The 19,358-nt window shown below is 40.1% G+C and overlaps 2 protein-coding genes across 4 annotated transcripts in view; one reads left to right on the plus strand and one right to left on the minus strand.

Moving 5' to 3' along the window:
- Nucleotides 1-12,141, minus strand: part of LOC124794986 (probable proline--tRNA ligase, mitochondrial) — a 107,885-nt gene extending 95,744 nt beyond the window's left edge. Inside the window, exon 1 of one of the 2 annotated variants that reach the window (XM_047258731.1) lies at nt 11,777-11,899. Coding sequence is in view for 1 of the 2 variants with exons in the window: in XM_047258730.1 (XP_047114686.1) it covers nt 11,777-11,878 (102 nt within the window). In the remaining variant the exon portion in view is untranslated. Of the gene's footprint in view, nt 1-11,776 lie in introns of both variants that reach the window. The other variant, XM_047258730.1, reaches the window with a different exon arrangement.
- Nucleotides 11,973-19,358, plus strand: part of LOC124794984 (protein HBS1) — a 188,613-nt gene continuing 181,227 nt past the window's right edge. The window contains exons 1-3 of one of the 2 annotated variants that reach the window (XM_047258728.1): nt 11,973-12,352; nt 12,443-12,511; nt 12,598-12,915. In XM_047258728.1, the coding sequence (XP_047114684.1) occupies nt 12,067-12,352; nt 12,443-12,511; nt 12,598-12,915 (673 nt within the window). In that variant the 5' untranslated portion in view covers nt 11,973-12,066. The remainder of the gene's footprint in view (nt 12,353-12,442; nt 12,512-12,597; nt 12,916-19,358) is intronic. The other variant, XM_047258727.1, reaches the window with a different exon arrangement.

Below are 19,358 nucleotides of genomic sequence, written 5' to 3' on the forward strand. Positions count from 1 at the left end.
CTATTTTGCTGAAATGGTGAATTCTGCACCACAATTCTTGATCAGAGTTTGTCACCTGCTTTACAAACAACTCTCTTTCTGCACAGGGCACTTTGGTTTCAGACCCTATTAATGGCTCCTTCTGTAACTGTCCCTGATTTGCCTGCTGTAAAGGGAAACTGGTCTCACAAGTTTTGTATTATTTTTTTAACCAGAATGCAATTTCTCATCTACTGTCTATCCATGGTAAACATCTTTTCACTGTTCATTCTTTAAATTCCCTGTGAATAGCATTATAAATTGCCATATATGAATTTGTGAAGTTGTGCCTTTTCTCTTCTTAACTTAATCTATTTGGTGGGGATGTTATATTGCTGCTCATTGACTATCATTATCAGATAAACTATTTTCCGTGACACACATACCTATTTGTCCAGCTTCACATCTGAGTGGTCAGTGTGGCTGACTGGCATCTCATGAGGGCATCTTGGGAGCTACTCAACAAATTAGTAATGGTTCCAAGGTCAAGAAAACTGACAACAACTGGAACAGTGGTGTGCTGGACATATACCCCTCCATATCACACCCAGTTACACCATTGGCAGAGAGTAATAGAGCCCTTGGTTGGGCAAGATTGGTCCATCTGGGACCAGAATGTGCCACTGTACTTTCTCCTTATACCTATTTCATGAAAGAAGTTGGATTTACAAATAAACTGTCAACTGCTGTTGTGCAATGTTCCTCTAATCTACTACAAAACTTTACTGTAGGTAACATAGCTGAACATCAATAGATTAGATTAGATTAGATTCAGTTTTCATTTCATAGAGCCAAAAAACGAGATGATTCTCGTGAGAGTGGAACATGTCAGAAAGTGTAGCATAAAAAACATAATATAATACTTACTACCCTGATCATTTGTCAGGAGATTGTCAAAGTAGGTGAATGCAATACAGTAAACTGGAACAGCTATTTACAGAATTAATATGCTGTCAGAATGAAACATTGTTATGCACTATTAATATATTTATCACACACAAAATACCTAATCTTGACTGTTGTGACCAACTGCTATCAAAACTGAAATCTAGCAGACGTTATTACTTAAGCTGGCCTAACAGTCTCTGTTAAGATACTCGTCTATTTAGTATATACATAAATGACCTTGTGGATGACATCAGAAGTTCACTGAGGCTTTTTGCGGATAATGCTGTGGTATATCGAAAGGTTTGTAACAATGGAAAAATGTACTCAAATGCAGGAGGATCTGCAGCGAATTGACGCATGGTGCAGGGAATGGCAATTGAATCTCAATGTAGACAAGTGTAATGTGCTGCGAATACATAGAAAGATAGATCCCTTATCATTTAGCTACCATATAGCAGGTCAGCAACTGAAAGCAGTTAATTCCATAAATTATCTGGGAGTACGCATTAGGAGTGATTTAAAATGCAACGATCATATAAAGTTGATCGTTGGTAAAGCAGATGCCAGACTGAGATTCATTGGAAGAATCCTAAGGAAACGCAATCCGAAAACAAAGGAAGTAGGTTACAGTACGCTTGTTTGCCCACTGCTTGAATACTGCTCAGCAGTATGGGATCCGTACCAGATAGGGTTGATAGAGGAGATAGAGAAGATCCAACGGAGAGCAGCGCGCTTCGTTACAGGATCATTTAGTAATCTGCAGAAGAGATGCTCAGTAGCTCGGTATGGGCTTTTGTTGAAGTTTCGAGAAGATACCTTCACTGAAGAGTCAAGCAGTATATTGCTCCCTCCTACGTATATCTCGTGAAGAGACCATGAGGATAAAATCAGAGAGATTAGAGCCCACACAGAAGCATACCGACAATCCTTCTTTCCACGAACAATACGAGACTGGAACAGAAGGGAGAACAGATAGAGGTGCTCGGGGTACCCTCCGCCACGCACCGTCGGGTGGCTTGCGGAGTATGGATGTAAATGTATGTGGAGAGATGTAGATGTAGAAGGAGTTGCCTGTCAAAAGGTCTTTCAAACTCTGTTTAAACTGTGCTTTATCTGAAACTAAGTTTTTAATGGTTGTTGGCAATTTATTGAAAATGTGGGTTCCTGAATATTGGAGCCCTTTTTGGACCAAGATAAGTGATTTTAGGTCTTTATGTAGATCGTTCTTAATCCCAATATTGATACTATGTATTGACCCATTGGTTGGAAATGGAGATATATTACTTGCAACAAATTTCATTAAGGAATTAAGAAGCAGTGGTTAGAATACAAAGTTCTTTGAACAGGTTTATAAATGATGTTCTTGAATTTACACCACAAATGATTCTTATTACGTGCTTTTGAATGTTAAAATGCTTTTGCTCGGTTTGATGAGTTACCCCAGAATATGATCCCGTATGACATAACAGAATCAAAGTAAGCAAAGCATGCAAGTTTTTTTAAATTTATATCTCTTACATCTCACTGCAAATACAGACTTGTTTAGGCACTTAATCAATTCTGTGGTATGCCCTTCCCAAATGAATTTATTATTGAGTTGTAATCCCAGAAATTTAACACTGTCAACCTCTTCAATTTGCATGTCTTCATATGTTATACACATACTGGAAGAAAATCTCTTACAGGTTCTGAACTGCATATAGTGGGCCTGTTCAAAGTCTAATGACAGTGAATTCGCTTTAAACCATTTATTAAAGTCAGTGAAAATTTGACTAGCAACTATTTCTAAATCTGTACTTGATTTGCTACTTATTAAAATGTTTGTATCATCTGCAAATAAAACAAACTTAGCATCTGACAATGTGACAGATGAGAGGTCATTAATGAACACGAGAAAAAGCAATGGACCCAAGATGGAACCTTGAGGGACACCACATGTAATTAATTCCCAATCAGATGAAGACTGACTACTTATTGCACAGGTATTTTGTAATGACACCCTTTGTCTCCTGTTAGTTACATAAGGCTCAAACCACATCGCAGCACTGCTGGTGACACCATAACACTCTAATTTACTTAAGAGAATGGTGTGGTTCGCTCAGTCAAACGGTTTTGACAGGTCACAGAAAATGACAGTAGCCTCTAATTTATTACCTAATTAATTAAGTACATTCTCACTGTAAGTGTAAATAGCTTTCTCTATGGGGATGATATATTATTTGCAGTCAGATATTTAAGGAGACGCTTGAACACAACCGTTTCAAATATTTTTGAGAAAGCCAGCAAAAATGAAATAGGTTGATAGTTTATCGTATCTCTTTATCCCTATTCTTGTAAAGAGGCTTAACTTCAGCATATTTGCACCAGTATGGAAATGTTCTGCTGATAAGAGACTGATTACACAAGTAACTTAAGACAGAACTCAACTCGCTTGAGCACTCTTTGATTAACTTCATCGGTATGTTACCATACCCACTAGAATACTTAGATTTTATGATGGATGCTACTTCTTTGGGAGATGTGAGTGTCATTTCCATTTTACTGAAGTTATTTTTAAAGTCTGGTCTCAGATGCTCCATTGCACTGCTCATTGAACCTGACAACCCCAAGCTGTCAGTAACAGAAATGAAGCGCTTGTTTAAGAGGTTTGCAACACTACATGCACTTGTTACCAAAGTTTCATTTATTTTTTAGAGCTATCTGTTCCTCTTCCTTTTTGGCCCCACCTGTCTCTTTCTTCATTATATCCCATATACTTTTTATTTTGTTGCCCAATGTAATTGTCTTTTTCTCACAGTAAAGCTGTTCCTATTTCTCGATTACTTGCTTCAATGTTTTGCAATATTCTTTGTAATGCATTACAATGCTAACATCAAAGCTGTTCCTAGATAGTGGATACAGATTCCTTTTTCAACAAGATAATGTGTCATGTCGCAAGGCCAGGAGTGTGACAGAGTGGTTTGAGGAACACAGTGGTGAGTTCCAGTTGATGTGCTGCCCCCCCCCCCCCCCCCCCCAGTTCGCCAGGTCTGAACCTGATCAAAGACATCTGCGATGTGATTGAAAGTGGCATCAGAGCTCATCAACTCTAAGTGCCCTAAATCAGTACTAGCTGAGATGAAATGTCCAAATACAATGACTTGCCAGTTACTTCTACTCAGTCTTAGAAGTTTATGCAGCTAAGGTCAAAAAGTATTTATCTAGAGAAGCTCACAGTAAGAATATTATGCAGTAATCAGCTAGAACATTATGACCACCTACCTACTAGCTGGTTTGTCCACCTTTGGCATGGATAACAGAGGCAACTGGTCATGGCAAGTAAGCAATGAGGCCTTGGTAGGTTGCTGGAAGGAGCCGGTACCGCTTCTGCACACACAAGTCACCTAATTCCCACAAATTCCAGGGAGGGGGTCGATGAGCTTTGATGCCACGTTCAAGCACATCCCAGTAGTCTTTGATCAGGTTCAGATCTCGCGAGTTGGGGGCCAGCACATCAACTGGCTGTGTTACTCAGATCACTCCATCACACTTCTGACCTTGTGCCATGGCACATTATCTTGTTGAAAAATGCCACTGGCATCAGGAAACACGATCGTCACGAAAGGGTGTACATGGTCTGCAACCAGTGTATGATTCTTATTGACCATTGTGGTGCCTTGGACGAGCTCCACTGGACTCATGGATGTTCCCCAGAGCATAATGAATATGCCGCCAGCTTGTATCTGTCCCACAGTACAGGTGTCAAGGAGTTGTTCCCCTGGAAGACGATGGATTCATGCCCTTCCATCCACTTGACGAAGAAGGTATCAGGATTCATCAGACCAAGCAATGCTCTACCACTGCACCAACATCCAGTGCCAATGGTCATGTACCAATGTGCTAACATTGGCACACGCATGTATCGTCGGCTACGGAGATTCATCGTTAGGAGTGTTCAATGCAATGTGTGTTCAGACACACTTGTACTCCGCCCAGTATTAAAGTCTGATGTTAGTTCCACAACAGTTGGCCGCCTGTCTTGTTTTACTAATCTGCCCAGCCTATGACATCCAACATCTGTAATGAAGGATGGCTACCCTACCCCACAACGTCTGGATGTGGTTTTACCTTGGTTTCAACACATGTCGAAGATGCTCACCACAGCACTCCTTTCACACCTGACAAGTCCTGCAGTTTCCAAAATGCTCGTGCGAAGCCTCCAGGCCATTGCAATCTGCCCTCGGTCAAACTCAGATAGATTGTGCACCTTCCCCATTCCACACATGGACAGCATGCTCACTGATACCACATGCACCGTGTGTGTGTCTGACTGGTGTTCATTCCTTGCCAGGTGATGTTGCTATCCCCTGGATGGGTTTATATTGATAGTAGGTCGATGGTCATAATGTTCTGGCTGATCAGTGTATAATGTCGATAACAAAACATTTGGTAGAAGTCTCTTAACGGACACAGGGTTTACAGAAAGTTAAGTACAACACATAAGTAGTGCAGCCCAGAAGTAGCTTGATTTGTACCTCAGAAATTTTTATTGGATAGTGAAGATGATGTCCAGCATCAACAACATGGGTTATCATCATATGTGGAGTGCCTCAAGGTTGTTCCAGGTCCCTACTATACATATATTATTTTTATTAACAATCTACTTCTTTGTACAGAATACTGAAAGTAAACCTTTGCTGATTGATAATTCATTGGACAAAGTTGAGTTGTCACAAAATAAAGTTTTTTATTGATATTATGGGCTGGTTTAACATAGTCTATCTGTTAAATTCCATAAAATGAGCTTTATTTAGTTTCACACAACCTCTAAAGATGAAGAAATAGGTGCAAAAATTGGCTGATCAGCAGGTAGCTAGGATGGATGTTACAAAATATTTCGGATCAGTGACCAATTTGTGATGGTGTGCGCCAGTATGCTGCCAGTATCTGAGCAAAGAAGCATTAAAATAATTGAAACTTCCTGGCAGATTAAAACTGTGTGCCCGACCGAGACTCGAACTCGGGACCTTTGCCTTTCGCGGGCAAGTGCTCTACCAACTGAGCTACCGAAGCACGACTCACACCCGGTACTCACAGCTTTACTTCTGCCAGTACCTCGTCTCCTACTTTCCAAACTTTACAGAAGCTCTCCTGCGAACCTAGCAGAACTAGCACTCCTGAAAGAAAGGATATTGCGGAGACATGGCTTAGCCACAGCCTGGGGGATGTCTCGGTCGGGCACACAGTTTTAATCTGCCAGGAAGTTTCATATCAGCACACACTCCGCTGCAGAGTGAAAATCTCATTCTGGATTAAAATAATTTTTTAGGATGTCTAAATTAAAAAAAAAACCCTCTTTTCATAAATTAAGTATCTAGTGGATGGTAAGCACTTTGTTTTCCTTAAAAAATTGAAGGCAGTTCCTATTACAAGGGTCATTCTACATTTATAGAACAGTTCGTGATCCATATGTACAATGTACATGTGCCTGTAACACTCAGATAAATACCAGATCCTTATTTGTGTGGACGGTTATATTTTATTAATGTAAGCATGCTTACACTTCATTTTTCTGTAATAGAACCTCAGGCATACATATCTTAATAAAAAATTAATTAATACTATCTATGTAATACCACAAGATTAATTGTAATAACTGTAATAAACTTGAAGCTTCCTTGCACGTTAAAACTGAGTACCAGAATGGGACTTGAAATTGGGAGTGTTTCCAGGAGAGCTGGTCCCACAAGGCATGCAAGAGAACTTAAGAGAAGGTTGGAAGGTAGGTGAGAAGGTACTGGTGGAAGTGAGTGTGTTGGTGTAGGTAACAGAAGTAAATCAACTGTCAAGATAAGAGCGTGAATTTATGTGAGCATTCAAGTGTGATTTAACCAAATTTTCTTTTTCATTTTGTTAAGATATAATAGTGGCAGTTGCATGCATTGATGATGAGTATACATCTAAGGATGATAAAGTTTTAAGAGTATTAAGAGATGCACATGTAATGTTGTATGTACAAATGCAGGATGCTTCAACACTTTGCAGCATTTATTATGTTCGACTTACAATTGTGACTAATACATCAAAAGAAACAGCAATTCAAACAGTTTTGTTTGTGTGCAAAGGAAAGAGTACAGAATGACCAAGAAAGACTGAAGAACATACAGAATGAGTAAGAGATTTTCATGTGTAGCCCCAGGAAATCAGTTCGGGAGGCTAGTCATGAATTAGCAATTCCAGTGACGTCTATCTGGAGACTTTTAAGGAGATGTTTACAACTACGTTCTTATTGTTCGCACTTGGTACAAACTCACAAGCTTACAGACTACAGTTTACATGCCAACTTTGCAAATGAAATGATGCTGCATGACAATGAAGATTTTCTGGATTGTGTTGTCTTCAGAGATGAATCGCCATTTCACCTAAGTGGGAATGTGAACACATACAGGGCACATCTAATCCCCACAAGATGGTACAGTTCCAATAAGAGTCTCCTAAACTGAATGTTTTCTTTGCCACTTCATCAATGGAAATTCATAAGAGTAACGACCAAAGAGGCAAAAGAAACTTTCAACCATAGATTGCAGCAAACGGATTGGTCTTTAGTATGTAGCCTTGATAATATTGATATTAAATTTAACTGTTTTATAAATGAATTCTGTGCTCTTTTTGAAGAAATATTTCTAAAGAAATGGGTCAGAAACAGTGCTTCTAATTCTGTAAGTAAGCCTTGGATTATAAAAGGTATGAAACAGCCATGTAAAACCAAAAGGGAAATTATGCTGCAATAAAATTATCTAAAGATGTAAAAAAATGGGAACACTATAGATCATAATGTAAAATTTTAAAGAAACTAATAGCCCTTTATTATGAGAAGAAAATAGATAATTCTAATAATAATAATCATTAAAAAAAAGAAAGAAAAAGAAAGAAACAGGAAGAGCTACAACAAGCAAAGAAGGTGTAAATAGAATCAGATATGAAGGTACCCTAGTAGATAACCCCAAAAGTGTAGGTGAGATTTTTAATAAACACTTCCTACTAGTAACTCAACAGATTGGTTGCATGCCCAATGATGATGAAGCTGTAACTCTTTGTCAAGCTGTATATTCAAACACAATTTCAGAAATGCACCTCAATACTGCCGCTGTAGATGAAATTTAAAAAAAATCACGTCTCTAAAAAGTAAGAACTTCGCAGGGGTTGGGTGGGTGGGTGGCTGCTGCTTGGAGGGGGGAGGGGGGGGGGGAGGAGTGGTTCAGTTATTGGTACTGTTTGTGAGGGGGGGGGGGAGTGTGTTGGTTTGTGATTTAGTTGTGGAGGATCTATTTTGTTGCAGTTTTTGTTGAGTTGTAGCGAGTGATTGAGATTTTTTTTATTTTGCGTTTGGTTTTTATGGGTATTTTATTTTGGGGTCGGGGGGGGGGGGGGGGAGGTTGGGTTGTGTGTGTGTGTGTGTGTGTGTGTGTGTGTGTGTGTGTGTGTGTGTGTGTGTTGTGTGTGTCTGTGGGTTGGGTCCTTCTTTTGGTTGTGTATTTTTTGTTGGTTTGTGGCTGTGTGTGTGTGTGTGTGTGTGTGTGTGTGTGTGTGTGTGTGTGTGTGTGTGTGTGTGTGTGATTGTGGTGGTCGACCAAGGTTGCGGTGCCGGAACTTTGTTGGGGTAAGTTTTTATTTTTCTTGTTCTTAGTGTTTTGTTGGGGTAAGTTTTTATTTTTCTTGTTCTTAGTGTATTTGTTGTGTGTTGGGGTTGAGGGACGTGTTCCATTACAATGTGTGGCTGTGGCTGTGGGTGTTCCAATATCGGGAGTTGCTGCTGAGCTATATAGGTCAAGGGAAGTGTTCGATTCAAATTTGTGGGATCGGGAGCTGCTGTTGAACTATATAGGTCAAGGGAAGTGTCCAATTCCAGAGAATATTGTGTCTAGTGAAATTTGGGGAGTTTTATGTTGTCGGTTTTTTTCGTCATTTTGTGTGGTTTGGTATGGAAAAAACAAAATTTCTTGGAGTGCACATTGACAAGAAAATGAACTGTTCTTCGCATGTTATAGATCTCTGTAAGAGGCTTAGCTCTGCTAAGTATGCTTTATGGGTTGTCACTACATGTGTTGAATCTAACACTGCAAAAGTGGGATACTATGGCTTTTCACTCACTCGTTGAATACGGCATTATTTTTTGGGGCAACCAGCCATTAGCAAGGAAAGCGTTCATTGCTAAGAAGTGAGCTTTAAGAGTTATATGTGGATTGCACCCAAGAGACTTGTGTAGAAATAGCTTTCGAAAACTTAAAATATACACAACTACACGCCAATATATTTTTTCTCTCATGTGTTTTGTCAGTAAAAATATAGAGATATTTCAATCAAACAGTAATTATCATGAGCATAACATATGGAGGAAGAATGACATTCACAGCAACCATAGAAATTTGAGCTTGACGCAAAAGGGTGTCCACTACACTGGAACAAAACTCTTCAATGCTCTTCCTCCTGAATTAAAGACAGAGATTCATAACAAGAGTGAGTTTAAGAAAGCACTAAAAATATTTCTGCTGGATAAAGCTTTTTACAGTCTAAATGAGTTTTTAAGTAAATAATTTGTAAAATGTTAATATTATATAATACAAGTTGACATAATGTCACTAAAAATGTTATTTAACTTGAGTTCTGTATCTGTTTTTCTGTAGTGCTTTAATGATTCTAAGAAAATATGTACCGTCTTTATTCTGTACTGCTGCTCAAAGAGTTTACTGTTTAAATTTTTATATAATTATGTATTCAAATGTCTGTATATGCTATAACATTATCATATTGTACTTGTAAAAAACTGACTCGTTCCATGTCCTTGTGAAGCAAACACAGTTGGGCCTATGGAGCATGAAATAAAATCAATCAAATCAATCAATTCATATTCTGGCAGAAAATTTGGGGAGTGCATGACCACCATGGTCACACCAAGTCACCATCCATTTTTTTACCTTTGGGGTTCACAAGGCATGATGCATATGTGCCTCCGCTACCAGCTAATCTACCATACTTCAAAATCAGCACTGTTGCAGCAGTCACTCCAGACTCACTAATCAAGGTTTGGGAAAAACACGCCTATCAACTAGATGTATGAGAAATGGTGCTCAATTTGAACACATGTAAGAAAAATGGTTTGAATTGCTCTTTCATTTGATGTATTATTTATAATTCTAAGTTTAATGTAATAAATGCAGTAAAGCCTTAAAACCCATATATTCATTCTGAAACACCCTGTACAATGGAAATCATGCATGTTTTATCTAAGTCCATACAATAGAGAATCTCTACAGCTGAATGAATGAATAAATGAATGCTTAATTTGAAGTATTGGTGGAGCAAACAGAAGTTTGGTAGTCTACCAGGAAGAACAGTGTTTTTCCCCAAAGTAGTTTCTTTTCTGATAATAAACAGCAACAGAGTAATCTAGAATAATTCTCATAAACATTGATGTGAGCAGAGTAGCATGTAATTGTTTGTTAGGATATTTTACAGAAGGAGCCTGCTTCAACTAACTAAAGTATAATTTGACACAGTCAGCATTCTTGAAGAATGGCCTTCATGATGAGATCCATGCAAGTGGGAGGAGGAGGACGAGTAGATTATTGTTTAACATCCCATCGACAATGACATGATCAGAGATAGAGCGTAAGCTCAGATTAGGGAAGGATGGCAAAGGAAAATGGTCATGCAAAGGAACCATCACAAAATTTACCTTAAGCAATTCAGGAAAATCATTGAAAATCTAAATCAGGATGGCCAGGTACAGGCTTGAACCATCGTCCTCCCAAATGCAAGTTCAGTGTGCTAACCACTGCACTACCCCACTCAGTGAATTCATGCAAACAGCCATATGTGAATGAATGAGTTAACTATGTACGGCCTGATCAGCATGACTACCACCCATTGGGTCAGGTATTTCCACACTCTGATGGATAAACAATTTTGCTGAAAGTATTTTGTAAGTATAAAAACATTTTGTTCCCACAAGAGTTACAGAGTCTTACCAAAATAATTCAGCTAGTCTGAGTACATTAACAACAACACGTGCATTCATGCTAGAAACATTTTTTTCTACTGACAGCATCAGCAGACTCTTGAAGGCAGACAGAAGCTATCCCGACATTCACTCTGTCATGCACTTGACAGTGGTTCATAGAGTATAGATGTAGTACAGCTATGCATCTCATTGCCATGTAGCTACTCTGAAACTGTGTTTTTCCTTTTGGGAGGGATGTGCTTTCCTTATTTTCCAGTTAGCGAAGACGCCTTCATCCCAAATCTGTTTGACATGTGATGTAACATCCTCAATGGCATTAGGCTACTGAAGTTCATGGTGACTGCAGTGGTGTTTACCTGTCCTACCTTTGGTTAGGTTAGGCAAGGCTCTCCCCCTCGCCCGACACACGTCTCTTATTCCTTAATTATTTATGTTCCTGCCACGGAAACATCGGAGATAGGCGTCACAGACAGCGGAACGATGGAGTACAAAAGTATTTGAACAAGAGGAACATCATGAACTGTTTTCAAATGTCAACACAGTCGGCAGTTTGCAACTGCAGCATCTTTAATATTGACAGTGCAGCATCGAATCACGCATCAGAATCGCCTGATTAATTTAATCAACAAACAAAACTAATGAGTTAAATGAATTAAAAACGCACTAACATCAAGTGAATTGATTGATGGGGATGGAATCATTAAAGCTGCAATGCCATAAAACGCTATTACGCTATTAGTGCAAAGCGTTCAGATATGCACAACCAGCAATGTATATTCAAATGTAGCAAATATTCAGTGATTAAAAAAGAAAAGAAAACGAAGTCAATGCACATGATTGACATCACACTGCCTAAAAATTCAAAAATACCTTCTGACTCTTCGAAATTCCATCGTATTGCACTTCGACGTTTTTCGGAAGAACATTTACTGGTCGAAATAGCTTCGAAAGTTTATTTCTCGCAAAACTCATATTTCTTAACCTCTCGTATTCCCACCTCACTAGAGTTTGTAAACACAAGGTACGAAATGTTTTGCGTAAAGATATGTCTAGGCTATGTAGAGTTGTAATATTTGTTGCAGTATTTATCTCATGATCAAGAGATTGCTTCTATCTACACAAATAAATATTTACTGCCTTCTTGAAAATCATATACTTTTATGTATATATCTGCGACACATTGGGTTATAATACTGCCAGGTAAGTCCTTAACCCAACAGCTTGTACTTGACACAGATGTCGTGGTGTGTGACGCAGTTGTTGAATGTTTTCTGTTATCGTGTCCTTTCATCAACTGCTTTGGTGTTTATAAAATAGAATCAAAAGGACTGCACGTAGAAAGTGTGTTGCAAGTGACAGTGGCTGTAGTTGTTTACACTGATAATGTTAATATTGCTGACAACATGTCACGACACAGAAATGTTCGTTCCTTGAACTATAGCGATGGTAAGTTGATAGCGTTTAATGTTACTCGTTTTCGATAGTTGATTTGTTTCCCAGGTCAAGTACATGACGAAACATCTGATATTGTTCCAGAGTATGATGGATATGATGATGAGTATGGACAGTCTGTTGAAGACGAATACTGCATTTCTCCTAGTGATGGTCAGTTTCGCGCGAAAAGGAAGTATGTATGCAAAGTTGGAATGACGTGTTGTTTTATTATTTGTAATCGAAAATTTTCTTTATAGCTGCCCAGTTCATGTACGACAGAAACAGACAATCCACACAGATTTCTGCTTTCTTCGATGAATCTGACAATATCGCTGAGGAAAATGAGACAGAAGAAAGCATTGGCAGTGTCAGAAGATCATCTGACACCTTTCAGAAACCTCATTTGAGTGAGCTGGAGGAAGTCCGGCTCCAATCGTGCCTAGATGAAATTAGAAATGTGATTGGTGACACTATTCCAGAGAATATAATTATTGAAACAATTCTAAAGAATAGTTTTGACTTAAATAAGTCTCTGGATGCACTGCTTTCCTATGAACCTTCAGCCAGCAAATCTGGTGAGTGCAGTTTAACACAGTTGAATTTAGCTCATGTTTCTTAGTGTGATTTGCAGCTAATGTATCTGATATTGTTATTGAATTATGTGGTTGTCATTTTCGCTTATGCTGACACTACTCTATCCCCATCAATCACTGATAGCTTTTTCCTTTGATCAAAAATAATTTCATATTATATGCAGATAATGTCCGTTATCCATGTCCCTTTTCCCTAGAGATTTTAGTTTAAACACACTGCACCAGTGTCTATAAGTCCAGAACAGTATCTAACAGTTGCAGATTTGTTGGAACTTGACAGCAGCCCTGTCTTGATTAGCAGTTCACAACTAATTCCGATTAATGAATTTTTGGTGTAACTTGAGATAAAAGGTTTAGCTGAAAATTTTTGTAGTGATAAATTGTGATTAGTAGAGACAATACTGCAAAACTGGAAAGTCCTGCATGAAATACAGGTTATGCAAGAAATAAAGGAGCCACTTTTCACCATACAGCTAAGATTGACATGCACACAAACAAGATTTGAAAACAATGCTGTTGTTTTTGTGTTGCATTAGTTACTTCTGTAGAACTCAAGTTGTTGAATACTCAACACCTCCTCTATATAGTGCATGGTTACCATTGCTCCTTACATGATTTGTTATGGTTTTTCTTCATATTAAGTCTTAATAAGCTTATTTCTTCTACTGATGTAATATTTCTCTATCAGCACAAAAGCATCACACTGAACACTGAATCTCTCTCTCTCTCCTCTTTCCTCTTTCTCTTTCTCTCTCTGTCACCAAGAAAAATTTTGAAAACTAGTGTAATATTCTGCCTTTTAAGGGTGGTGTATGCCACTCGTCATTTGTAAGTGGAAAGGATACCATAAAGTGTTGTAAAATGGGAGGAATCGTCTCTCATGCACATTAGTGATTTGCAGAGGGCTCGACCGGAGTTTGCAGTTCTACCCATCTGCTTTGATGCATGATGCAACTATGTTGTGTTCTGTGACACGTTGGTGCAGCATATCTGTAATGGATTCGGTCTACAGAGGGCATGTTGGAGAATGCAGCAGCCCTGTCTAGTGTGGGTTATGTTTAAAAACTGTTTAGGAGTGCTAATTGTGATTCATTGGATTTCTTGAGTGCTGTTTGTGAGAATAATTTTAAAAGAGTTTGTGCCAACTTGTTACTTATTTTGATGTTGGCAATTAATGGCAATATATCCGTTTTTGGATTTGTCATTGTTAGTGTTGTGTGTTGTTTGTGGTTGGAGATGTAATTTTGTTTTGTTAGGTATGGATGTGATGGGGAAGGTCATGTGTAGATCCCTGTGTGCAGCAGCATGGGACAGCATGTTGACCACAATTAAATACCTACAGTTATTTGGTTTGTTTCCAGAGTACGTGAAGTGTTGCGTGTGTGGAGAGGATATGAAATTGGCTGAGTTGCTGCATCTTAGACCAAGGACCATTGTGTGTTGCATTGTTGGTGGGACAACATATACTCAGAGAGGACCCTGCTTTGTAAAGTCTAGGCTGGCCGTTTGTGAGATTGTGTTGACATGTTATTTTTGCATGCTCTGAATAGAGTTACTTTATGATTGACTTTGCAGCAAGTCGATTGGTAGGCGTCAGCCACCAGCCATTTGTAGTTTCTTCTGATACATCACATGCTTGCTGTAGGTTACATCCAGAGCCTTGTGAAACAAGGCTGGCTGGACGCCTGCAACACTGTCCCCATCCCTGCAATCTGTCAGTCATAAAAAATAATTTTAATTGGGGTAAAGTATGCATGGTATAGTATACGTGTTTTGTGCATTGTTAGGTGTTTTTTGTGTGTTGAAGTTGGTGTTAATGCAATTTTTAATGGATTTTTGGGTTGTCTTGTTAGCTTTTGGTAATTGTTTGGTTGTGATTGGAAGGTATCAAGGAGTTTGATGTATCAACATTTGTACATTTGAGTTGACGGACTTCATATTAGCTATATAGGTCAAGTGAAGTGTGAGATACTGCTGTTGCGGCCTGTCGATGGTCGAACCCGGGACTCCAGATGACACAGCTGAAGCTGGGGCCCATCGCGCCGTATTTAGTCAGGAGGCCGAGCAAGTGCAATAGCATCAAGGAGCAGTGCTGAGTGATACAGTGGTATTTGGAAGTATTCCTTTATTCAGCTAGTTTACAGAAGTGTAGTGTCAGCGCGCCGCCCGCGCTCTCTTCTTCAAGTCCAGTCGGCTCAACAACTCCTGGAATGCCGACACCGCTGCTGCCGTCATCAAGGCTGCTCAGCTGGAAGCTGGCCGCGCTCTGCCCGGTCACCGCCCGCCAAGGCATTGCATCTTGCGCCGCGTAGCTGCCCCAATTCTGGAGACTGCTACAGTCCCTGGTCCTCGCTGCCCTCAGCCCGTTTGGTCTGCTCTGTCCGACTGTGGGACAAAGGTGGCCCTCAGGCTGCCGCTGCTTGAACCCACGCCCTCCTGGATGCGGTGCCACAACTTGCCGCTAGTGGTGCTTGCCGGATGGCAACACCCGTCGCTGTCTCTGGTGCTGCTGCAGCGCTGCCACACCTCCCGCAGCGTATGCCTCGCTCAGACCCTAGTACGCCAGGTGGTAATCGAATGTGGCCTGTCCTGGACCTGCTGCAGATCGCTGTCAGTTCTCTCTTTCAGACAGACTGTGCATTCTCCAAGTACTTGGCTGCCGTTCTGTCCCACCCCGGTGTTGTGTCCCGAGAGGGGGAATACAGCCCGAACAAGTACATAGAAACAAAGTACAGGTTAACCAGAACATTTACAACATCGCTGCCAGGCTGGCCCCTATAAGTGTAGACCAGCACAGGTCCAACACGACTCTCGACTGACCTGGCACACCTTTCAAGCTAAAAGTGCCTGACTATTTATACTGCTTTTCTCCTTGTTTCTGACGTGTGGCAGGGGTAAATTCTCATACATCAGCCACTTCCACATCGCAACTCCCGGCTCTGGCCTATTGCCTCGCCTCATACATTGCAATAACTTAAAGGAAAGCTGCAGTTCCTGCCTCGCAGTTCCTCCACTCCGAACAAATTATACGTGCAATACGCTGCTGCAGCTGCGCGCCATGTTTACTCTGCCTGGCCTACTGGCTGCCGACTATTACCACACACTGTCAGCAGCCCCAGACTTCATCGCCCAACCGCCCCTTTACTGAATTTTAACAAAATTCCCCTTTCCTACAACTAAGACTGCTACTAGCGCAGCACACCACCCTCCTTTCAACAATATTAATCCAAAATTGAAATGTAACAGCCGTGGCCTGTGGCCGTGTGAACATACCTTGTTCACAAATCTTACATGCCACAGGCTAAAACTAATGAGAACATAAAAACATTAATGCTACCCCTACCCCTATACACTGTTTACCCATGCCGTAGCCAACTGATGTGTTGGCACCACCTCTACTGATGCTTGTTTCCACACTCTCAACAAAGCTATACTCAAGAAAAATAGGAAAACGGCACACCCTGTGGCTGAAATGCTCACTGTTGTTATTCTGTCGGTGTGATGCTGTTGTAACATTCGAATGTGTTCCAATACTTTATTAACCGTGATAGATCCTTCCTGTGCATTAATATAGGATCCTTCCTGTGCATTAATATAGGAATGCAATATTTCAAAAAACTCTGGATTTAATGTGGAGTTTAAATATGTCAGATTCTGCATTGGTAATATCTCCAGAACCCCTTCCCACTACAAGTTACATCATCATACGACATCCTCAAAAATTCCCGATAGTTCACTCTCCCTCCTTCGAATTATCTGGAAAAAAAGAAAAAGGTCTCCCCCATACAGTGACAAAACTAAAACAACAAACAATAAAAAAGCAACTATTGTCTGACCCACCAAAACACAAAAAAGCAAATTCTCCCTTGATACAAAAACACAAAATGTAAACACGCCATACAATATTACACATATAATAATTTACTCTCTCCGTGACCATAATGCATACGGAACGTTATGCATCTCCTGTACTCTCCGCTGCAACCTTCTTCTTCAGTTACCTTTTCCTAGCCTCTGCAGTTGGGTCACTTGCTTGCAATTGAGGTAATCCGTCCACCATTCCTTTAAAAGGCTTTACTCTACTTACATGGTTACAGATGTTTTTGTTGGCAGCTGCACTTCAACATTTACAGGCGAAGTCATCTCCATGACCTGGTATGGTCCACAGTACTTCATCAAGAATTTTTTCGTCTTTCCCTTAGGTGTATATGGATTCGTGATCAGTACCCATTGATCTACCTTGTACTGTGGTAAAGGACCCAACTGCTTATTCTGTTCTTCCTGCCTTTCAATTGCTTTCATATTGGCCTTCTGTACCCTCTTCCGTAGAAATATTGGAACACGTGAGGCAATACTGACCTTACGACTTATCTTAGAAGAAAGATTAAGGAAAGGCAAACCTACATTTCTAGCATTAGTAGACTTAGAGAAAGCTTTTGACAATGTTGAGTGGAATACTCTCTTTCAAATTCTAAAGGTGGCATGGGTAAAATACAGGGAGCGAAAGGCTATTTACAATTTGTACAGAAACCAGATGGCAGTTATAAGAGCCGAGGGGCATGAAAGGGAAACAGCGGTTGGGAAGGGAGTGAGACAGAGTTGTAGCCTGTTACCGATGTTATTCAATCTTTATATTGAGCAAGCAGTAAAGGAAACAAAAGAAAAATTCGGAGTAGGTATTAAAATCCATGGAGAAGAAATAAAAACTTTGAGGTTCGCCGATGACATTGTAATTCAGATGCAGCAAAGGACTTGGAAGAGCAGTTGAATGGAATGGACAGTGTCTTGAAAGGAGGATATAAGATGAACATCAACAAAAGCAAAACGAGGATAATGGAATGTAGTCGAATTAAGTCGGGTGATGCTGAGGGAATTAGATTGGGAGGTGAGACACTTAAAGTAGTAAAGGAATTTTGCTATTTGGGGAGCAAAATAGCTGATGACGGTCAAAGTAGAGAGGATATAAAATGTAGACTGGCAATGGCAAGGAAAGCATTTCTGAAGAAGAGAAATTTGTTAACATCAAGTATTGATTTAAGTGTCAGGAAGTCGTTTCTGAAAGTATTTGTATGGAGTGTAGCCATGTATGGAATAAATAGTTTAGACAAGAAGAGAATAGAAGCTTTTGAAATGTGGTGCTACAGAAGAATGCTGAAGATTAGATGGGTAGATCACATAACTAATGGTGAAGTATTGAATAGAATTGGGGAGAAGAGGAGTATGTGGCACAACTTGACAAAAAGAAGGGACCGGTTAGTAGGACATGTTCTGAGGCATCAAGGGATCACAAATTTAGCATTGGAGGGCAGCGTGGAGGGTAAAAATCGTAGAGGGAGACCAAGAGATGAATACACTAATCAGATTCAGAAGGATGTGGGTTGCAGTAAGTACTGGGAGATGAAGAAGCTTGCACAGGATAGAGTAGCATGGAGAGCTGCATCAAACCAGTCTCAGGACTGAAGACCACAACGACAACAACAACAACAACAACCCTCTTCCAGACTTCCCGTATTGTCCATTCAAATTTCCTGACTGCGTCCCCTTTAGCTCCCAATTTTGGATATATAACATCAAACGGTGATGGCATCTTTCTTCCATAGGCCACCTCGAATGGTGACATTCCGATGCCCAAATGTATTTTGGTGTTATAATTTGATACCAAGTACGGAAGATAAACGTCCAAGTTATCATGGTTTTCATTCACATAATAACTTAGCATTTTCTAAATTGCCTTATGTACTCACTCTGTTCTCCCATTTGCCTGCGGATGAAGTGGACTGGTCCGTAATTTTATAATTCTCAATAACTGACACAACTGTGTCATTAATTCGGACATGAAGTTCGTTCCCTGATCCGTAATTGTGGTATCAGGCACCCCAAACTTCAATAATTAGTTATTGTCTAAAGCTTATGCTACTGTACTTGCCTGTTGGTCTGGTATTGCAACCATGGCTAGAAACGGCGAAAAGTGATCAATTATAGTTAAAACGTAACAATTTGCCACTGGTGTTTTGTTATAAGGCCTGCAGATATCTAGCCCGATAAACTCGAAAGGTTTCAAAGCCTCTGGTAACCGTTGCAGTGGAATTCTTGTGCATGTCACATCTGCTCACTGCCCACACGCTACACAATTTGCTACATACTGTTCCACATCCCTTCTCCAAGTGCACCACCAAAATTGTTCTGCTACTCGTCTTTCTGTTGCTTGACGACCCCCATGCTCTGGAAGAAGACTTTCTCCCTCAAACTCTTTGGTACCACTACCCGTGGTCCACACTAGGTAACTCTACGCAACAAATTTCCCTCAACAATGAAATGTCGTTGAGTTCTAAAACCCTGGCACTTCTCATCCTCTTCTTGTGCCCTTGGCATTCCACAACACTCTTACCCGTTACTTCTAAAGTGTCTAACCTGCGGCTTAATGC

This window comes from Schistocerca piceifrons, chromosome 4 (genome assembly GCF_021461385.2).
Source record: "Schistocerca piceifrons isolate TAMUIC-IGC-003096 chromosome 4, iqSchPice1.1, whole genome shotgun sequence".
Lineage (NCBI taxonomy): Eukaryota > Metazoa > Arthropoda > Insecta > Orthoptera > Acrididae > Schistocerca > Schistocerca piceifrons.